The following is a 21,954-nucleotide window of genomic DNA, read 5'->3' on the forward strand; positions in this document are numbered from 1 at the left end:
GGATTGTCACATTTTAAAGTTGTATTTTTTTACATCCAGTATGTCAAGGAAGGTACTCGCAGCTTCAGGCTGCTCACCGGATCAGAAGAACATACTTATTAGTAGGGGGGGGGAACAACTGTATTGTCTTTCATGGTCAATGTGTTGGGAGGCTGGCAGCTGCAATTGAATAATGTAGTTGTGTTCATCCTGTCACATTATGGGATCAATTACTAGCTTTCAGCAACACTCAAAATGTATTCCCACCTTCAGGGTTCTCCTATTCAGGATTCACAAATGGGACATTTGAGATATACATGTTAAAGAGCAAGAATTTGAAAATATTAAAGCCACCTCATTATTGTAGACAACAAACAATAATGAAAAGTGATTTTGAGAGTATAATAGGATACATATATTTGATATGCATTATCCAGTTATTGACCAGAGACCTACGTGTTTATAAAAATGACTAAGGTAAATCATAAACTAATCTTGAAACGGCTTTTACTGTAAAAAAAAATCAGTTTCAATCAAAAAATCTAAAATATTTACAATTTTGTATTCAATCACTTATTGTATTTCATAATAAAAATGCATTATTATATATATATATATATATATATATATATATATATATATGCCGATATATACTGATTAATTAAGGTGTTGGCTTTTATGAACATATTTTATTGTCTACCTCCACAGCTTGATCTAGAGTAGGGCAACACATGGAGCCCAAAACACCAGCGCACACGCCTCTGGCTCTTTAACCCGATTTTGCGAAGCTCTACGTGAAAGAGATGGACCACATGTGCCCCACCTTCAGTCACTACTTCAAAGGCGTTACCACACTTTCTAACTCTTGAAATAAATGGCCACCTTTTGCACCCTTTATGGCGCACATGTATCCGGGTACGCGCGCTCGTCCTCGTCCAGGACAGCTATTCCACCTTAAAGCCCCTCAAGAGTGAAACTTTTCCCTGCAACTCTGTCGGTCCACCTTAAGCGCACACGCAAACGCAGGAGGCGTACAGCGAGGTTTCCGCTTCTCAGTTGGGCTCGGACCGCGGCTCACGAAAAACACCGTGTGTAACGTAGAAGGTTGACGCACTAAGGTAAGAAAAAAAGCAAGAAGCAAGCGAACCAACCGAGCACAAAAAAGATGTCTGAAGCCGAGTACCGCAAGTGGATCCTGGACACTATCGACTCGCTACGGTCGCGAAAAGCCCGGCCGGACTTGGAGAGGATTTGCCGAATGGTCCGGAGACGACACGGGTCCGAGCCCGACCGAACCTGTGCAGAACTGGAGAAACTGATTCAGGAACAAACCGTGCTCAAAGTTAATTACAAGGGCTCTATTTCATACCGGAACGCCGCCAAGGTTCAGCGAAGAAGCAGAAAAAAAGACGATGTAACCACGACTGCGAGAAGGAGCGCGGTGGAAGAAGCCAGTCATTCTGACCTGAGCAACGGGGACAGCGCTTTCGGTCCCGTGGACCAGGACGAGGAGGATTTGGAGGTACGTGGAGGTTGATGCGAGGAGGCACGAGCTCGCATCTCATTGTCATATCAAATTAACAGGTGGAAGAAAAAACCTAGGCACATATATTGTTTGGTTTGGCGAGAAAAACACGTATGTTTGTGTCTACACGGGGAGTGGTGAGGGGAGTGATTTGCAAGTGCACCCAAAACTGCCGCAGACGGGGAGCGGCGGTTCGAGCGCTGCCGAGGTGGAGACGAGAGAACAAGACAACAGAAGGTGCGCTTATCGTGAGAGTGTAGCATTGTTAAGCGGAAAAGCACTTTTAACGGGCGGGTCAGAAGTGTAATTTGTAGACAAGAAAAGTTGCACCGTCCTGCCCGTCTGCAACAACCCGAGCCACCATTATCGGCAGCAGAAAGCGCTTTTCGAGCCCCAAACTCGGCGTTGAGCGAAGGGGAGGAGGACTCTGCCAAGCTAGCGAGAGAGTAGCAGACGCACCCCGGAAGTTGTAAACATTCGCCTTCAAAACAAGAGCGTCAAATCATGTGCTTGCTAGTGAGGCTTTTATTTTGGAAGCCTGGGCAGGAAATACAGTTTTTCATTATTACCACCTTAGTATGTGGGAGTGAGAGAAGGAAAAAAGTCTCAAACACCGCGGATGTAGGAACCTGATGGGGGACGCTGGGACATTGTATGGTTGTTGACGAGGACATCCATTCCATGCAAAACATCAAATGTCACCAGAGCCATATCCTTGCCATGTCTGCCCGTGACGAAATCACCCCTACCGTCTGGACTTTAAAATATGCCCATCACTATGTTTTGCCCCGTAGAACAGCAACACAGTCTAATATTATCATTGTCAAAGTACTCACTATACAGCTATTGTATGTTTATGAATGCACATTGTGGCTGTATTTCAAGTAATGCACGATTGCAGACGCAGTGCTGCCAGTGCATAAAGTCGAACCCCTAGATCCACTGTCGGACACGCAGCCCAGCCCGGTCATGTCTAATGCTTGGTGCTGGATGTTTTTATGGCCTCTCTCGTCCCGCACACAATGGCATCACTTCTCAGTGTCTAGAAACGATGTTGCTGAGCATATTTAAGACGAGCCACATCACTGCAAAGTAATGATACACGTAGGAGCCGGTCACACTGTTGGGACCTGAACTAACGTGAAGCGACCGCAAACTGTTCGTCCAGCAGCGATGTAGAGCGGATCCGATTTGGGTTAAGCTGAGATCAAATTGACTTTGTTCTCTAAAAAGGCGTGTGCGTCGCTACCAAAAACGAGTACGATTACTTTAAAACAGGCTGCTACTCGGGGCTTGTAATGCAGAATTTACTTGAATACGAGGGTGAGATGTAGACAGTGACGTGTCCGATAACAGACTCCTTTACTCTACTGTAAATCGTTGACCCGGTGCAAAGTCAAAGTGCTTGGTAAACGAGGCGGTTGATGCTCGCTGCCCGTCGAGTTAAAGCTCGTGTTCTTCCTCCGGTGTGCTTTGCCGTGGCTCGGCCCCCGGGGAGCGCTCCGTTAAAGACCTCGGACACAATGGCGAGGTTTTTACCGCGGCTCGTAACTCCATGCGCACTTTGGAGGAAATTTGAGAAAAACCTATAACGCCTCCCATCGGCTCTTTATCTACTCCTTGTGTTAGAATAATCAATCAAGTAGGCCTCTAAAGATCGGAACGCACTGAGCATATATCGCCTGGTTTCATATGAGCCAGGATGAAAATCGTGCTGGGTTAAGATCCTACGGGGGGGCATGATGTGCTTTTGTGACCGTGTCTCCGTGAAAGTTATGTGAAATGCAGTGCGATGGGTGAACGCCATACAAGCGGCTCTTTTCTCAGGAGCGGGGCGGGCTTTAGTGCGCTCTTGTGCTCGACTGCTGGGTCTTGGACACGCAGTCGCAAACAAGGTATTTTTTTTTTCTTACTCAGGGCGCCGTCGACAAACCCCCCCCCCCCCTCCCCTCCCACATAACGAAAGGAATGAGTGCGTATGTTAAAAACTACTTGTATGCAACCAGACACCTACACATCCAAATGTTTAATTGCGTAGAAACGCGTTTGCGGTTGAAGGACAGTCAGTCTGCGGAGTGAACACTGCACCGCGGAGAGCCTTCAGGGGCAATCATTCACCAGAGCGGTCACATTGCGACATATGTATGGTGTTTTCATGTGACATTCGCAGCCTACAATTAGTGCTCAGGCACAGGCTTCACCAGCTTTTTAAGTTGTTGTCAAAATAATGAATTAATTGTTGAGTGTCTTTTCTCTCACTGGGTTAATGTTTTCTAATCCCCTCAAGCTGTTAGTCTTTGATTGAATCAATGGAGACAATCAGTCATGCCTGACTTGTAATTATTTAGGTTTTTGATGGTGTTTTTGTTATATAGATTATAAATACAACGGAATGAAAATCATATGTTGCACTTCTGCTGCTAGGCTGACACTTCAATGGCAATGGACACGGACAGTAATGCAGACGAGGAGGGGGCTGATGAGAGCCGGGATGGACAGGACGGACCCTCTCCTGGCCGCCCTGAGGCAGATACCAGCGTGCGCTGTGCCCCTGTGCGTGCCACCTCGGCCCCCTGCTCCCCCTCTGGCACTCGGCCTGGCCCCGGCTGTGGACCCGTCTCCGGCCTGGACAGTGCCTCTGTACAGAAGGCTGGTGAGAGGCCCAGCTCCTTGCCCCCCCCCAGCCCCAGGGCCCTCACACACAATGACTGGGCCTATCATTCTGCTGTGTGCCCAACGGAGCGCCAGCACCCAGGAATGCAGAGAGACAAAGGTATTCACACGGCTAGAGACTGTCTAATGTGCACACCCGGTATTATGGGGCTCTCAAATATTGCTTCATGTGCAAGACGTATGCTTAGTTGTGAATTTGGATGGTAGCTGGATGGGTGACATAGTTGTTTGTTTATGATACAAATGCCTCACTTAATGTTAGCAATACATTTCCCTGGCTAGGCAATCACTTCCTGCAGTAAGACAAGCAGTCATCCATCAGCATATTTTAACAACTTAATAAACAGTGTTAAAAAAATAAACACATTTAAGAAGTTTAAGATGCTTTAGCTTTTGATAGGCACTTACATTTGCATAGAATGTAAGTCAGGTGTGACAGTAATAATGATATCAGCATGTGCTTACTCTGTTGGCAGCAGCCACAAAGCCAGCCGTCCACTCTGCAGCTACCAGCCCCTGCGCTTTAAAGAACAACGTGAAGAAAGAAGATGGAGGCCAGGCGGTGGAAAGTGGCCTTTCATCCGACCAGTTGGTACCAGACTATGCAGCAGGGCTGGTAAATAACAACACCACTTCAAAGTCTGCTGCTCTTTTTACTTTCCTGCTTCAGACTTGACATTTCATGTATCTTTTTTTGTTCTGTTTTGTTTCACCAGCAGGAAGAAACCAGGAATGTATCGGATGGAAGACCACAGGCACTGTCTTTGCCATCTGACAACTGTGAGTAACATAGTGTCTCATGTTTTGTCTTTATAACTGCTGTGTAGTAGCATCTGTTTGGCCCAGAACAAATTGATCACTAGTTTGCTCTTTAATCTTTGGAAAAAACACACCTAAGGATTAAGGTAATGACAGCTTATGTTTCAAATACCATTCTGACTGGTTGGCCTTTTTGACTTGAGCTTGCCTTGAGGCTTGCTCAAGATTTTCTGAATGCCTCTCAAGCTTCTCCCACTACCTACTGATCCAGATGGTGCTTACTTTGACAGTTAAAGGTTGTTGCTCAAAACATGCAGCACCTCTCTGCAGTAATAGAAGCTATGCTAGTAGAGATGGCCTGTAGACACTTTTAGTCAATTAAGAAGATTAAAATGCTAAAAGCTTTAAATGGCTCTACGGCAATCAAAGTGCTTACAAATGGTTTACATTTAATAAAAAATACATACAAAAATAAAAATAACAACATGGATTGTTCCCTCCTTAGTGGGACATTACCAAGACAATTCATAGCAAAAAACTAGCATGCCATATAATAAAGTAAACTGCCATGCCACAGTACTTTTGAATCTTGAATCTAGAAGGATCTGCACTCACCTAAAAACGAGGCCTTCTTCCTTGTCATACATCACATGCATGCGGACAGTCCTGCCAGCATCTTGTGACGGTGGGCAGGTTCTGTACAGTAATGGTGCTGTATCAACTCCCATTCACTGTACCCTCATTGTACTGAACCGTGAACAAACTCTAATGGAAAAACATACTGTACCGTGAAGGGGAGGCCTCAGTGTGGGATACTAGTCCCATGGAAAAAGCATCACTTCCATTTCATCACAACTCTGCTGCTGTTTGTTTGCACCACTCAATAACAGGGATAGGAGGCTGCACATTTTAAACTTTTATCAACGGGGGCTCAGGGTTGGACTCTGGCCTGAGGGCCTTTCTGCATGTCATTCCTTTTCTCTCTCTCCCCTTTAAAATCTATTTATCTATATAAAGGAAAAATGCCCAAAAGATAATAACAAAAAAAATAACAACAAAAGTTACAAATATGGTTCCCATGTAGGCCATTGTCTTTGCTCCCATATCTTTTTCCAAGATTAATGTACGTATGCCGTTTTGGAAAAAACAGTAAAACCAGGTAAAATCAGGAAATAGACCCTATAAATAAATTATAATAACTGTTCAAATCCCTGTTGATTTGATATATAAACCTCAACAGGCGTCACCTTGCGTTAAAAATGATAATGTAATGTTTCCATCACTGCCTATCAGAAATGGAGCTGAACACAGCTTGGATTCAGAGGCCGAATGCACAGAAGATGTTGACTTGGATTTGATCATTTATTGGCAATGTTTTGTTCTCACTTTAATGTAATAATGTATACTTCTATTTTGTTTACAGGTACATTAAAGAACAAGTTAGATATAACGTCCTTCCCAGCAGAAGAAGTCAGTCTTCTGAATGGTGTTAAAGATGATGAAGTGTGAGTATCCTTTCACTAAGCAAATCATTACGTCCCCAACTGGAAATGCATTTTACCAAACAATAAGATAATGTCACTTATCTTTCTACAATGTGTTATACACTTTTGACTTTTATTCTTTGTTAGTTGAATCATTGATTTACATATTTCTTAGGCACAGTCATGTCAATAATTACGTGACCACACAGAAGGTCACGTAAAGGCTTGTACAAAAAACAGCAACAAAGTGAGACATTAGCTTTTGAAGAAAGCTCACTCTGTTGTCATGTCTCTTATTCCTTTGTCTCTGATCTAACTCCAGCTTTGTGAAGAAGGAGAACATGAGCCAGAACTTGATGCAGTGGACTGTGTCAGATGTGGCCAGCTACTTCTCAGCTGCAGGCTTTCCAGAGCAGGCTGTGGCGTTTCGAACACAGGTTAGTGCACCGCCTCAACGCTGCCACTGGGGGCGCTACATGTAAACTGAAAACCATGCATATCCCATCGGCCAGGGCATTTCTAGAGGCAGATTGTATTTAATGTTTCGCACGGTCCAATAGTAATGTATGCTGTGGCGAGTAACCATTTATTAGTGAGAAGAAAACTGGCTGTGGAGAAGTGACTAGGAACAATTCTAGCCATGATTTTATAAAACATGATTTTAGGGTTGAATTAGCTACTTTAGCTTTCTACACATTGTGTCCTGGCAGCTATTTAATAATGAAATGAGTTACATTAAAGCTGGAGTGCAGGGCTTTTCCATATAAATCAGCGTCTGTTACATTGAAGCCCTTGCCAAACAATTCTTGCTATGTTGATCAAGCCTATGCCCACCAGATGAATCTCTCTGTATTTGGTAGAACAATGGAGTTGTGGTGTCTGCCATCTGTGGCGACTTGGCCGTCCTGGCACTCGTATGCCTGCAGGGTTACTCGCAGCATCTCCCTAAACCTCCAGTAGAGTCTTCCAGTACAAATCTTTTGAATGGAATCCTTTCTCTAAACACCACATTTTCTTATTTTTGCTTGATCAACCTCTACATACACTTCTGCCACGCTCATATCTGCTGCTGCATCCTTTGGTCTCTCCCTTATGGTAATCACTTTCACAGCCAGAGGGAGGAGACAACACTCAAGGTTTAATAGATGTTAAGCCTTCAGAACATGCCTTTTAACCATATGCTCCCGATGCTAACTGAGCTCTCTCCCACAGGAAATTGATGGGAAGTCCCTTCTCCTAATGCAGCGCAGCGACGTTTTGACTGGCTTGTCTATCCGACTCGGCCCTGCCCTCAAAATCTATGAGCGACATGTGAAGGTGCTGCAGAGGACCCACTTCCTGGAATACGACGACGTCTGAAGTGGGATGCACATAAAAAACAGACAATGCTGCATCGACCCAAACATTCATGCAGTGCCCTCTCCCATCTATATACTACCACCCACCTTCATATACTGAATATGTAAAGGGTGAGTGGGGGGCGGCCTGCGGTGGAATGATCTTTCACTGTGAATGATCAGAAACTGAAAAACAGTCATCCTACCTCTCATTATGCCGTTTTAGTTTTCAAATGGTTTTAATTTCAACCGTGCCGTTGAATTGCATCGTCAAGGGAATGGACCGGTATGTTTAGATTCATCTTTGGAGGAGCAATGACTTTTTCTGCAAAAGATGGATAATGCAGCCATTGAGGCGGACTGAGACCTGCACCAAGTGGACCATCTATAGGTTAATATACCCACAGACATGCTGCACTGCACCGTGCTGCCAGCAAAGCGTTACAGCTTTTGGTTCACACAAAACTGTCGGTTTCTATCTGACTCTAAACCTGATCGATCTGTTATGATACCTTCTAGGAGTCCAGAAGCTCTTTTAAGTCACACAGATACACATAGTTGTGAGATTTCCTTCAAATCCGTTTGTGCTGGGGAAGTCAGACTATCCATATCTGCATCACAAGTCTGATTCCTGACTCATCATGCTACCAACAGCTGCTGATGTTAGACTATGTCATGTGTAACCAATATGATATACCACTGGGAAGGCAATATGTTTGTTTGTTTTCATCTATTTTTTGTTATCTTATTCAGATCTGACTGTGGTCCAACTATTAACATTTTGGGGAACAATTGCAGACCAGAGAAATGCGGGGCCTAATGGAGTTTGCTTACATACATGTTATTGTTATAATGAATATATTATTTGAAATGAAATACAGCTGCTTAGTGCCTGTTTACAGAGCAGGTATCTTGATCAAATGCAATATTTGAATGTATCATCCATTCATAAATTGCCCAGTGTCTCTTTTGTATGTAAGCTAGCCTCTTGAATTGTAACATTCCATAAGCTGTAGTCCACATGTCCGATGTGTTTTGTCCCCTTTTTATCTGTAACGAAACGCTTCTTCCAGATTCACGAATAAAGCTTGTCTGTCTGTTCAGTCAGTTATTTTCTTATTTATGACACTCCTCATATTAACAATATGCATAAATATATGGCTACAGTAGGTCAGAGTTGCCCTCAGACTGTGTAAGGGCACACTCAAATATTGTAGACAAACTTTAGATTCAAGTTGTGCTCAAAACGGAATACTCTCCTCACACAAACAATGCAGCAGGACACCAAATACAATAAATAAAAGTTCCTCATTTTATTTGAAGGTTCAGTCGGCGCAGCGCTCTGTCATGCACATTAAGTGAAAATGGAATTGCAAAGTAAACTATTTAGGATGTGTTTTCAATGACCTTATCCAATCTTGGAAAGCACCACCATACAAAGTTTAAGTCTTGTATTTTGGAAACTCTTTAGATCAGTTCAAAAATAAAAGAAAGGTGCAGCAACTTAATATTAAGTATGTCAAACTATGAAGATAATTTAATGACAGTAACTTTTCTTTTCACTACTTCTTAATGAACATTATAATCATCTGTCATCAGAGTTTTCTTACTAAATGAGATATGCACTTGTTCCTTTTACTTAAATACAGTTGTATCTTCAACCATGGTGGAAATGTGGTAATTGGCATACATTTTCTGGACCAGATAGCTCTAGTGTAAAGGTCACTTGAAACAGCAGAACTCTGCATGAGGCCACAAAGTTGTCAGCTCCAGGCTGCACACTAGTTTGACAATGCAGTTTAGCTCTGTGGGAAACTCCACTGATCAGGTTGTTATTCTTACAATAAAATGAAACAGCACATCAAACATGTTAAAACTTATCAAAGTAGCAAAACAAATGTTTCATCCTCTTTCTCTTCAAGATCACATTCAACATTAAATTAAGACTTTGTTGCATTTAACTCTGATGGCTTCTATTGCCTCTCAGTCCTGCATTCACCGTTTGAACACTCAGAGTAACCATAACAGTAAAATGGAGTCCAAATGACCAAAATCCTTCCGACCTCAGAAGACACTTTCTGGCATCCTGTGGATGGAAAGGCCTTCAAAAAGTAGCCCATCAGAGAGGGGTGGTTGTGGGTAGAACCTGTTGTTTTCTCTGGCAGGCTTTAGAGGATGAAGGGGAGTATGGAGGAGCGCAGGGTGGGATAATCTCTGTACTCCTTTAGGTAGCCGTAATGTTTGCCTTTGGCCCACACTGTCATCTGGATGAAGCCCACAATGGTGAAGAAAGCCACAGGCACACACTGGGTCATCAACGTGAAGCCGATCCAGGTGCCCAGCTGTGACACACACACACACACACACACACACATTGAGATTTCTAAAACAAGTGACAGGCATAACCAGTAGATGGCAGCAACAGTTCATTTTATAGGGCAGGATTTTGCTAGTTGTTGAACAGACAGGCAGACAACAGTTGCCATTAGTATTTCAGGGTTTGAATGTGCAATGCTACTCGCTGCAAAATACAAGAAATAACCTAACAGAGAGAGCGGGGAAAAAAACTGTGATAAAGAAATTATTACAAACAGATTCCTAGTTTTAAAGATGTTCAGAAGATAATACATTTTAAAAGCCATCATTTAGTATGGCATCAGGCCATCTTGTAGTTTTACTGCCTGAATGTGTTGGTTTGTGTATGTTGAGGTGGCTGTTGGTGTGCTTATAGATTTGTTTTTTCGTTAGTGTTATAAAGACATAAATTAATGTCATTTTTCCAGTCAGAGTATAGGCCTACTTTGCTTTACCTCATATGTGTAGTTTGGACAAGAGACCAGCCAAAACATCCATGTGAAGGGATTTTTCGTCGGGTAAGGAATCTTCTTTGTTTTTGAACCTGAGATGAAGCGTAAACACACAAAAAAACATTGAAGTGTTCTGTACAATCTGATGTTTTTTTTAATTAGAAAAATTACGTTTATGGCTAACCCCCATGTGCCTTGTCAGAAAAGACTTACCTGGTTGTTTGAGGTTACGAAGAGCCACATGGATGGAAAAGTTTCCTACTTGACAGAACTGTGGGAGTAAAGACATCCAAAGATGATCAGTTTAATGTTAGGAATATTATTAGAGACATAAATATATCAGATCTAAAACTTACCAAGAAAATATAAAGTCCTGTATTCACCTGCTGCTGCCCATAATCTGTGGATGTATAGCAGAACCATTGATGAACCCACCCATGGGCACCTGGGACTACTGTATTCTATACATATTTCATTGTGTTTCAGAAAAAATAAGTAGTGTAATGGGTCCAAAGACTAAATATAACATGATAACAGATGGCTGTACCTCAAAAACTTCAGAAACACAATGATCCAATTTGGTATCTATGCACTCATAACAAGATGAATATCTAAGACTTGCTGAGATTAATCTGGGCAATATTTAATAACTAAATGTTAGCATTTTCATTCATTTTTTTTTATTCTGATGTTTACTATTGACAAAAGTGGGATCTTTCGTGTAATCTAAAATTCCATTATGAACCGTTAGATACTTGCCCAAAGTATGGCTGTGCCCAAAGTATGGCTGTACCAGATTAAAGGACTGAAGGCCAATCAGAACACATGTTGCGGTATTTTCTTCTTATCATATCTGCACTTACAGGGAGTGGTGTAGAGAGGGTGGTTAATGTAGTACGCCATCCAAGCTGCGGTGCACCAGTAATAGCCACAGTTCTGAAATAGAGGGACAGACACTATTATAAGTCATACTGTTCCGCATATGGTCAGATCTCTGCGAATAAGAACAAAGCAAAACATTTTAACACACCACTAATCAGACATTCAGAGATCAAAATAAAACTATGGAGCTCGCTCACCTTGAATATGTTTCTGAGGGGCATGGTCCCATGGGAGATACGATGGACAAACATGGTCTCCAGGATCCTCTTGATGTAGTGGAAGGAGTGACACATGCAGGCCAAGCTGCAACAGGACACACATACATGATGAGCTGTGATTAATACATCGCCAAGCTGTACTCCATTACCCTGACTCAGCAATAACCTTTATAAGTGTTTGTCTTCTGTGATACACTGCAGCAACATCGAAACAAATCCCCCAAAGAAGCTGACACTCACTGTACGACCCAGTGCTTGCTGCTGGTGAAGTCATATTTGGGGGAGTAGATGAAGGGAAGGTGGAAGTAGAACATTAAGTAGATGATCAGTGGGCCAACACACTCTGTCAGGAACACCTGAAGTGAGCAAGAAAAGACAGAAAGGCTTTGAATAATCTAGCAACCAGTCGCATGAGAAGAAATACAAAAAAATGCAGAACTCATGAAAACAGTTACAATAAACGGCTGTAATGATTAAAAGCTCTTAAAAATACAGCTACTAGTGGAATTAAGTATGTTCTCCTTGTTAGATCAACACTCTTAACTCTCTGTCAAAGGGAAGAATGTGCACCTGACACCAGTATGGCTCAAGCTTCTCTAGTAACCCGCGTCATGACCAATGTCAAATCCGTCTTAAAACAAAAACAGTCTGTGTAGTTGTACGACCATTTAGTGCCATAATGCCCATGGAAAAAACAAGACACTAAGGCAGCTTGTAATACCAATTTTCCACAAATGATATGATCAAGCGCAGCAGCACAGCTGACAGTGAAATAGATCCCTGAATCAGCACCTCCAGCAGAGCCCTGGCTCAGCATGGCGCGGCCAATCGCTACTGGTTATCTCTGCGGGGGCACAGCAGGCTCCTCCACCCACAGTGGCACAAGTCGGCAGCCTGGCAGGGTGCAGGGTGCAGGGGGTTATATCAGTGTTGCTAAGCACAGGGAATGGATAGACTGGGTGGGCAAGAGTGTAAAGAGGCACAGTGAAACCCAAGTGAGAGGTCAGGGGGATAAACACCTTAGGGAGAAATAGAGCTGTGAGATTATATGTCCTGGGACAGAGGACAGGCACTGCGGCAGGAGGTGAGAGAAAAATGAACCACGGCAAATCACCTCTATCTGTCACTGTCTGTTGAGAGTTATTGAGTGGGTGAGAAAGTTTCTGTATATATTTAAAGTACAAGAATCTTAAAAGGCCATACCGGTGATTTTGCATGTTTGAGCCTGTTAAGTACAAATAGTGTATACTTTGCAGGCCATTACAAGCAAGCCTCTTCTGTGATACACTGAAAAAACTGAAACGTTGACTTTAATTAAGTGAATTATGTCAACAAATGTCACTTAACTGTATTTGGTTAGCTGAAAGCAATAATAGTAAGTTGAACCTAATATTTTGTATTTAAACTTCAAGCATTCTAATTCAGTGATACAAATAAAATGTTCATTTAATTTATTCACGTTGCTGTTCAGAGCATCAGATCATGAACATATCCAAGAGTAATTTCCACACTAAAATCTTGAAATATTTGTTTACAGAATCACAAAGGAAGGTTGAAGAACACAATGTACTTGAAAACAGCTGTTTTTACTGAAACAGCTTACAGTAATGTAAGGCATGCAGGACTTCATTCATTAACTTAAACACGCAACACATTTGTATGTTCACAAATATTGTGTCAGTGTGTACTCACAGTTCCCCATGTGAGCTGGGGTCCGAGGTCACTGAAGTAAAAGCTGGCTGTGGTTCCCACCGGAAGCGTCTGCAGAATTTCCTCATCCCTGAGACACTTGCCCTCTGAAAACATGGCAGTTGAGACAATGTCACAAAACGTCCCCACAACACTTTACAATCAATGTGGATTAATGAGGTAGTTATTGTAAAAAAAGCAGACGCACTTGCATCCAAACGCAGGGATTGTCTGGCTGGATACCACTTTGGATCTGTTCAAATGGAGAGGAACTTAACTCTTGGCGTGTTTAAGAGATTCAATAAAAAATACAAATTGGTAAAAATATTACTTTTTTTTCTTAAACTTACTCACATGATTTGTGAAACAAAGCTTTTATATCCAAAACAGTGGCAGTTGGCTCCACCTGCAATGTACAAAAACATACTTAGATAGTGTGACATTAGTAGACTACCAAGTTGACATTTACATCTCAATTCACAAGACATGGAGTTCTACAAATACAAAAGTATCTGCAATTCTGTCTTTACTGCAAACATTTGTATTCCCTTTAAAAATGTTCATACATGCATTTACATCTGCAATGAGATCCCTCACGTTTTTTGACAGGACTGTGCACATTTATACAAGGTTGCTAATCATGTGCGCCTGCCCTGCCTACTTTTGGCCCAGTGCAGCACAGGCATGTACTGTAGCAAGAACAGAAAATTCCTGTCAGTCGAAGAGGGAATTCTCACCTCCTAACTACAACCCTCGCTCAATAGTAACGTAACTGATAATGGCTGCACTTGACCGAGCCGTCTGTGAAGTACATGAATATCTGTACAATTACCCGTCAGCTCACAGTGACAACCGAGTAGTTATTGAGCTACAACAAACATGTTTCCTCTGACGTCCCTGCAAAGTAATCACAGTCTCTGCTTGAGCTACTTTTAGAACAGACATAAGATGTAACTTTAAAAGGAATGCACCGGGAGGTGATAAACCGTAGTAATTGATCATAAAATCTATGGCATGCACGTTTTTTTGAACTCATTGTGGCTTTGTCATGCACTAGTTGTAGTAAGTATTATCAGTCGTCGAAAATCATTACTCAGAAACCATTTTTAATCATCCTGACACTGACCTTATCGAGCAGCAGCAGTTTCTCTTTAGTCTTTAGGTCCACAATCTCCACCTCAAAATAAACAATCCTTTTGGCCTTTTTTGGAGGTTTTGGTTTTGGCCTCGAGGAAGACTTCTTATCAGAATCTCCTGCATTTCCAGTCTTTGCCTCTAAGGCGAGTACATCCATGTTACTGTTAAATCCCAAATGTCAGTAGGCTTGTGAAATATTCTCTGTTATGTCCAAGCACGCTGGCTGTCCTCTGGTATGAGAAGCAACTCCCTGCTCCCCCTCAGTGCAACTGTCAGCCCAACTCAAGCTTGTCTTCTGTGGTGCCTTTCGGACTCTCTGAATAGCCCTCCACCTCCAGAAGAAGTATGTGAGACCATAAAAACGTTTGCCCCCTAGAATGAGCGTATGTATTCAAAAGAGGAGGCAAACGAGCAGGGGGGAGAATTAGAAAAAGTGGAAGGAGAGCTGGTCTCAGAACATGAAGTGAACCTGCTCCTCACCTGAGTAGCAGCTTCTTCATGATCCACAGCCCCCCTTCACGCTGCAAAACGCACTGAAGACGAAACCGGATAGCACCAAGACATAATCCACAGAGCGCTATTTGCAAGGCTAAATATAAGTTGCCTGATTTGCTCTACACCAGCTTGGTAACCTTGGACAGACACATACTAGCCTACCCAGTGACAGATGCCAATGTGCTCTCATTAGACCTATAAGACACATCTCCTCTCTGCCCTGCTCCTCGCTTGGTTACAGTGACGGTCCCCATTAAAAGCCTGATCCATGGGATGAAAGACCTCCACATGCCAACACTTCGCCCCCTTCCCCCGGACCACCTGTGTTGGTGGTATTCTCTTCTCTTTCTGACCTCTCCCTGACAAAAGCAGACAGGTTTATTTCAGGGCCTGCGTGGTTCAAGGTTTGTGGGCTAAATGAACAACACCGCTTCTAAAATACTTCAAGGAGGTTTGTGGTAGGAGGAGGGCAAAGAAAATGCTGATTGTGAGAAGATCAAAGATGCCGTTAGTAGAACAGGGTCAACTGATCATCGCACATAGCCAACTGCATAATTCTGTGGTCTATGTATAGCCGGCAGGAGCTGTCAAATCCAGCAGCAAGCAGAGGTATCACTGTATGGATTCCAAGATAGTTTTTGAGTTTTGTATCAGAAATATCCCTGTGCTAAATACGTATTTCACTGATGATCAGAAACATCAATGTATGGGGAAAAAAACTCAAATGTTGAATCCTGACGTAAAGGTGGTATCACTAACATCTGATGTCAGAGGAATGCTGTGACATAAGACTCCATAGGATCACTTATCCTGAGACTGTCAGTCATTTTAATTCTCTTGCAGATACATTGTCACATTCTGCAAAATAGCCTCTTATTCCTACTGAAGATTTGACAATAAAACATTTGATGTGATCCAAGATTTTTTTAAGAATGTATGTGAATGGTTTATCCTCAGAGTGTAATCTCTCAATTTTCTTTGAGATTTTGTAAATTGTATTCTGTAACTTTATTGAACCTACCCATTTGCTGGTAAACTCAGTAACAGCAACAAGTGTAGAAAATAAAAAGCCACGTAAAAGATATTTACTTTGTTGAGGTTTATATTTGTTTGAATTGTGTCAGAAAGCTTCAGATTGTACAAATGATGCACATTTAGGATATCTGTAGTTGTGAATACAGAGAAGATAAATGATGCCAACCTGCCCTCCCCTTCCAGTCTGCGTACATTTCCTGAGTCAGGAAACAGGCTGTGAAAATCATTTCAGACCATTGACACTCAGGACATGACTTATTTTAACTAGCCCCCTCTGGTGGGTGCTACAAAGCATTTTACAAAAAGTGCATCCAGTGGACAACCATGGGCAGTTACTTTCCACAAACAAAGTTAATTTAGCCACGCCAGTCTCAGAAAGATCACTGTGCAATAACCCTGCAACACTAAACCGCCTCACTGAAGTAACACATTATTTATACACACTGACAGTGCAATCCCTTTAGTAAGCAGATTGCATGATCTGTATTCCCATCAACAGAGTTTACTCATGAACTACCTATAACTATTAATTAAAACATTAGCCCCACAATATTTATTTCAACATCATTTGAACAGCCATCCACTTCTTGAACAAAACCAAACATACAACTATCCTGTGTGTGCAATTCACAATATATGACAGTACACACTGTTTGTTGTATGTATGTTCATGCTGTATGTTTGTTTATTTGTGTTAAGCTTTGTTGATGTCTATGTTTAGCTTTGTTGATATCTATATTTGTTCAGGTGTACTTGTACTACTTGTGTACCAAGAGCCACTGGAAAAAGTGTCAAATTACTTGTTTGAACATTAACATACTTGCAAGAGTTGTTTGTGATAGGGCTTATAAGGATTTGTCAGAGGGAAAAAGCAGCTCGACGTTATGACCTGCGCATGCGTACAAAATCAATATATTACTAAAAGGGCCGATGCCAGATTCAGAAAGTAATGGATATATTCTAGACCCCCAAACAATGCCAGTATTAATCGGAAGAGTTGCTAGTGAGTGTTTTCGTGTCATTAACTTAAATGCAAAGACCAAACCTGAAACTTCTTGATCTCTGTTGTGGTTCAAGCGAAACCGGAAGTTGCTGGCAGTGAACCCTCTCGACTCGGTAGTGATGATGACACACATCATCATCAGCAGCACCAGCCTCTTCCAGAAGTTTCCTCGCACGGTTTCCACATCGGTGGGAACACATGGGTGCTGCTGTTTTGAAGGGGTGTGTTAGTTAATGTTAAGTTTGTGTAGTATAAGTTGAGTGACATCGTCTCGGTGAAGAGTAGGACGCTGTCTACGAACAGTGACTAGGGAAGCTAACCTTGACAGTTAGCTAGCAGCTAGTGTCCGCAGCAGGGACAGCTGTAACCTGGCCCTCAGTCGGTAGCAGTGGAGAGAAACTTAAGCGTCATGATGTTTTTTTGAAGTGAAAGAAGAAGTGACCGGTTGTTGACATGGGTAAAGATTACTATAAAGTGCTAGGAATAGCCAAAGGTGCCACCGAAGATGAGGTAAAAAAGGCATACAGAAAACAGGCCTTACGCTTTCATCCCGATAAAAACAAGTCTCCTGGAGCAGAAGACAAATTCAAGGAGATAGCTGAAGCCTATGATGTCCTCAGTGATGCCAAGAAAAAGGACGTTTATGATCGCTTTGGAGAAGAAGGTAACTGAACTCACCACACAGCTTGCAAGTGATGCTGCAGTTTATTTTATACAACTTGTGATGTTAAAACCCACATAAAAGCATGCATTTGCTCTTGATCAATGTGTATGTGATAATGTGTTCTGATAACTGGTCATTGCTGCTTCTGGCATCTTTCTCCAATCACCAGACTGTGTGTGTGTTTGTGTGTGTGTGTGTTTGTTTGTAGGCCTACAATAAGTTTGGCTGGAGAACATGCTGGAAACAACGAGTTCTTGCCTGTCAGTCTGTCACTGTAATGATAATGCTGGTTTATACATGGGTTTTTATTTATAGCAGCAAACAGTAGCTCTACTACTATTACTTTCTTGCAACTGTTTTCCCAACTGTCCAATCATTATTTTAACTTTTGGTTTTTAATTTAATAAAATGTCGTATGTAAGTTTGAGAAACCGGCTCGAGATCGCTAGAATTTGAAAATCTGCCACTTCCTTATAGAGCCCCTCCTCCAACACACGAACGCGCACATGACCAATGAGGGCACGAGATAAGTTTGTGCACAGATGGAAGGCTGACAGGCAGGTAGGCCATCCAGTTACTTTAGCCGGGTCGGCTAAAATGATTGGCCGTGCTTTTTACAGTAGGCCTATCTACTGTGGCTTCCACAGATGACATTTTTTAATGGATTTTTTGTCAAAGCACTTAAGATATTCGTTGTTAAGAGCATTCCATGGAATATAACAAAAAGTGTATCTCGAGCCGGTTTCTCAAACTTACATACCCTACCTTTAAGTTGCAAAAGTTACTTACTAATAACTTTTCTACTAGAACCTGGCTGATACTGGATTCATTTAAGCAGATTCGTATTTTTAAATATAGTTAAAAAAATCCTATGACATATTCCTATCCAATCTTCGATTTCAAACATAGACACATTTGTTGTGGTTCATGTGGTTATAAGAGAATCGTGGTAACGGTGACACCGCCTCTAAATGACACACTCCGAAATATTGGCCATTATCTTTTTTCTAACATAACCTCTATTTCCTCTGATGTTTGGTTCAGGATTAAAGGGTACACCTGCTAGTGGAGGACACACTGGTCAAAGCTACAACTACACCTTCCATGGAGACCCTCACGCAATGTTCGCTGAGTTCTTCGGTGGCCGCAGCCCTTTCGATCATTTTTTCCCACAAAATGGGCACAATGACATGGACATCGACGACCCTTTTGGGCAGTTTGGCATGGGAAGAATGGGAGGCATGGGTGGCATGGGTGGCTTCCAAAGATCCTTTAAATCCCAACAAGGTGGCCCCCGCAGAGCGCACGAGAAGAAGAAGGACCCGCCCGTCATGCACGAGCTGAAGGTGAGCCTGGAGGAGGTCTTCTCGGGCTGCACCAAAAAGATGAAGATTTCCCGCAAGAGACTGAATCCGGACGGCTGCACCATGCGCAACGAAGACAAGATTTTAACAGTCGACATCAAGCGCGGCTGGAAGGAGGGGACGAAGATCACCTTTCCTAAAGAGGGAGACGAAACTCCCAGCAACATTCCTGCAGATGTGGTGTTTGTAGTAAAAGATAAACCCCACCCGGTGTTCAGAAGAGAAGGCTCAGATATTATCTATCCTGCAAAGATATCCCTCAGAGAAGTAAGTGAACATTGATCGTATTAAATATCAAAGGCTTAGAGATACGCACAAACATTGCTTGCTAATTAAGATGTTGATTATGATACATTGTTTTTCTCCAGGCGCTGTGTGGATGCACAGTCAACGCCCCTACACTCGATGGAAGGACCATCACTGTGTCCTCCAGAGACGTTGTCAAACCTGGGATGAAAAAGCGAATTGCTGGAGAGGGGCTCCCTCTATCCAAGTGCCCCGAGAAGAGGGGCGACATGGTCCTGGACTTTACGGTGAAATTTCCTGAAAAACTGGGCCAAAGCACACGAGATGCACTCAAGCAGATCCTTCCACCGTAACAAGTGGACATTTCCAGCAACACACTCCTCTGCTTTTTAGACCGGACAACTGAGGCTCAGGGCAGATTTGGTTCGCTCTAATGAGCGTCTAAAGACTTGGAAACTGACAGAGCAGCTTACATAAGGGTTTGTGTGTGTGTTCAGTGGAGGTTGATTAACAGGTTTACATCAAAATATATCACACATTTCAAACAAATTTGCAAAATGAAACGTGAATGAAAACGAGTTCCATCCACTCCCGTTATGCAATTATGAGAAAATGGGTTCATAGAGATAAGCAGCGGAGCAGTCCGGAAACCATTTGACCTTTTCAGAAAAGGGTGCAACAGTAGGTCATTTAGAGCAGTGGTTCCCAACCTGGGGGGCGCCAAAGATCGCAGGGGGGGCGCCAGGCCTCATATGATTTGAGGCCAAATATCATATTTAGACTTTTTTTTTTTTTTAAGGCAATACATGATTGTCACTAAAAGCCTTGTCTCTACATTACAATAAAATATAAAAAAATATTGATGAATTAATTTTAATAAAAATTCAAGTTGCTATTAAAGGCATAAAAAGACAGAAATGTATAATTCTTTCTATAGAAATGTTTCTTCTGCCCGTAAAGTGTCCAAAGCGCATTTTTAAAACATAGTCATTGTCCATGCCGGTTTCAGTTGGATTATTTGTCAGTTGCTCCGATCAGATTGGTCTCCTCCATTTTGTAGATATTTACGACTTTTGAATCCACATAAACACATCGGCAAAATCCGGCTTACTTTGAGCATGTGTTTTAAACAGTTTAATCCCTTTGTGAATTGTTTCCACTTCCGCCGTCCTTTAATTTCTTCATACAGCGGGAATCCAAATGAATTAATCCAGAGTCCAATAAATCACTCCAATAGTGCTCCTTAATTACGCTTTCATCCTCCTTTAACAAAATACTTCACATTCATCCAGTTGTGACAGTAGTTGTAGCATTTTTGAGACTTTTAAACTTGAATTACCGCTGTTGCGCCCCCCCCCCCGTGTGTGTGTGTGTGTGGGGGGGGGAGGGGCGCGCAACTTCCAACAGGAGTCATTTGGGGGGGCTCTTGGGAAAAAAGGTTGGGAACCCTGATTTAGAGCACCAGTCAAAGCTGAAAAACAGTGTAGAAACTGGATGGAAATAACCCATTTCTGTTTGTGTCCTGTATTAACGTGAGGAGGCATTACACCTGGCCTGTGTGGAGCCATTACATTCAATCTGCCGCTCATTCTCAGCCCCTTTAGTGGATGTTGAACTTGCATGATTCATGTACGTCATCATTTATTTGCTAAATCTGTTTCCATTGCACTTTGTCAAATGTAGTTTTTATCTTCACACCATCTCTTTCAGCTGAGCCTAGCATTAAAATATTTGTTGCGGTAAATAGAGGAAGGTGTATATAGGATAAGTCTGTATAAAGATACTTAAAAAGTTGTCATGTCAGGTATGGTTGCAAGAAAGACACTCAGTGTTTTTAAAGTAACAGTAGCAGTTTTTTGGAGTGTTTTTAAAGGAGCACGGAGCCCGCTGATTAACAATACCTCAGGTGCAGTGACGCATGCTTTTATGTGATTTGAACTACATTACCCAACAAGACATGAGTTCTGGTTGCCTTAAGATCGAGTAAAGGCTAAAATACATCCTGAGAGGTGAAATCATTGGATCTGACCCTCGGTATTAGCACCAAAAAGTACTTTTTGAACTGATCAGTGTTAGCCAGATGTAACTGATTAACGTTAAATAATATACATTCTTTATCAATTTAGTGTTTTAGTTACTCTTTGTCACAGCAAACGGCAGTTTTTAGGGCCCGATCTCAAACTGACTTTAAAAACCCATACATTTTCAACCGCCTATCACGAGTTGGGTTGCGTGGGTTTAAATTCCAGCAGAGGGCCCCAAACTTCCCTTTCTAGAAACGTATAATAAAAAAATATGCACAACCTAAAAACGTGTTCAACATTATAAATGTTCATTTAAGATAAAAAGAACTGATAGGCTCTTTGTGTTTGGTATCAAACGGCTATTATGAAGGAAAAAATGTATCTCTAATGTTTACTTTAACAATACCTTGTTTATCCAGCTAATTAGTTATATAAAACATTTGTGGGAAGACTTTTTGTGCCAAATAAATGTCCATATGTAGTTAAAATATGTCTAAGTATGTTGAGAGCATGTGTATATCCTGTAACAGTATGTGTGACTGACAAAGCTTTACTGCACTCGTTCCCTTTGAGGATGCTTAATTTACAGTATGTATTATATTTTAGTTCCCTATGTTTGACTCCTACAGCCAG

The 21,954-nt window shown here is 42.1% G+C and overlaps 3 protein-coding genes across 6 annotated transcripts; 2 read left to right on the forward strand and 1 right to left on the reverse strand.

Annotated features, from left to right (window-relative positions):
- Positions 1-982: 982 nt before the first annotated feature.
- On the forward strand, positions 983-8,864 carry samd1a (sterile alpha motif domain containing 1a). Of its 3 annotated transcripts, none has more exons than XM_034219702.1 (7): positions 983-1,501; positions 3,929-4,277; positions 4,657-4,793; positions 4,894-4,957; positions 6,360-6,441; positions 6,743-6,857; positions 7,633-8,864. In XM_034219702.1, the coding sequence occupies exons 1-7, from the start codon at positions 1,145-1,147 to the stop codon at positions 7,777-7,779; spliced, it is 1,251 nt and encodes a 416-aa protein (XP_034075593.1). In that variant the 5' UTR covers positions 983-1,144; the 3' UTR covers positions 7,780-8,864. The 3 variants fall into 3 exon arrangements, with proteins under 3 accessions (XP_034075593.1, XP_034075594.1, XP_034075592.1); XM_034219703.1 differs by having other exon boundaries at positions 984-1,501; positions 4,654-4,793; positions 4,897-4,957; XM_034219701.1 differs by having other exon boundaries at positions 985-1,501; positions 4,654-4,793.
- A 182-nt stretch (positions 8,865-9,046) lies between these two features.
- Positions 9,047-16,053, reverse strand: tecra (trans-2,3-enoyl-CoA reductase a). Of its 2 annotated transcripts, XM_034219705.1 has the most exons (12): positions 14,971-16,053; positions 14,480-14,862; positions 13,708-13,759; positions 13,562-13,606; positions 13,357-13,460; positions 11,905-12,020; positions 11,644-11,749; positions 11,428-11,500; positions 10,921-10,964; positions 10,778-10,835; positions 10,568-10,656; positions 9,047-10,099 (listed from the first exon to the last, which is right to left on the reverse strand). In XM_034219705.1, exons 2-12 carry the CDS (start codon positions 14,645-14,647, stop codon positions 9,926-9,928), a joined length of 1,029 nt encoding a protein of 342 aa, XP_034075596.1. In that variant the 5' UTR covers positions 14,648-14,862; positions 14,971-16,053; the 3' UTR covers positions 9,047-9,925. The 2 variants fall into 2 exon arrangements, with proteins under 2 accessions (XP_034075596.1, XP_034075595.1); XM_034219704.1 differs by having other exon boundaries at positions 14,480-16,053.
- A 1,073-nt stretch (positions 16,054-17,126) lies between these two features.
- Positions 17,127-20,108, forward strand: dnajb1a (DnaJ heat shock protein family (Hsp40) member B1a). Its single transcript, XM_034219706.1, has 3 exons — positions 17,127-17,687; positions 18,732-19,318; positions 19,420-20,108. The coding sequence occupies exons 1-3, from the start codon at positions 17,477-17,479 to the stop codon at positions 19,648-19,650; spliced, it is 1,029 nt and encodes a 342-aa protein (XP_034075597.1). The 5' UTR covers positions 17,127-17,476; the 3' UTR covers positions 19,651-20,108.
- Positions 20,109-21,954: the final 1,846 nt, after the last annotated feature.

The sequence above is a fragment of the Gymnodraco acuticeps genome, unplaced genomic scaffold (assembly GCF_902827175.1).
Source record: "Gymnodraco acuticeps unplaced genomic scaffold, fGymAcu1.1, whole genome shotgun sequence".
Taxonomy (NCBI): Eukaryota; Metazoa; Chordata; class Actinopteri; order Perciformes; family Bathydraconidae; genus Gymnodraco; species Gymnodraco acuticeps.

Bases quoted from the DNA above. Each gene is read 5' to 3' on its own strand.
- samd1a (XM_034219701.1), top strand. From the start codon at position 1,145: ATGTCTGAAGCCGAGTACCGCAAGTGGATCCTGGACACTATCGACTCG. The intron at 4,958-6,359 runs GTGAGTAACATA...TTTTGTTTACAG, and splicing joins GTCTTTGCCATCTGACAACT to GTACATTAAAGAACAAGTTA. The intron at 6,442-6,742 runs GTGAGTATCCTT...ATCTAACTCCAG, and splicing joins GGTGTTAAAGATGATGAAGT to CTTTGTGAAGAAGGAGAACA.
- tecra (XM_034219705.1), bottom strand. From the start codon at position 14,647: ATGGATGTACTCGCCTTAGAGGCAAAGACTGGAAATGCAGGAGATTCT. The intron at 13,760-14,479 runs GTCAGTGTCAGG...TGTACATTGCAG, and splicing joins AACTGCTGCTGCTCGATAAG to GTGGAGCCAACTGCCACTGT. The intron at 12,021-13,356 runs GTGAGTACACAC...TGCTCACTTCAG, and splicing joins CCCAGCTCACATGGGGAACT to GTGTTCCTGACAGAGTGTGT.
- dnajb1a (XM_034219706.1), top strand. From the start codon at position 17,477: ATGGGTAAAGATTACTATAAAGTGCTAGGAATAGCCAAAGGTGCCACC. The intron at 17,688-18,731 runs GTAACTGAACTC...TGTTTGGTTCAG, and splicing joins TGATCGCTTTGGAGAAGAAG to GATTAAAGGGTACACCTGCT. The intron at 19,319-19,419 runs GTAAGTGAACAT...GTTTTTCTCCAG, and splicing joins CAAAGATATCCCTCAGAGAA to GCGCTGTGTGGATGCACAGT.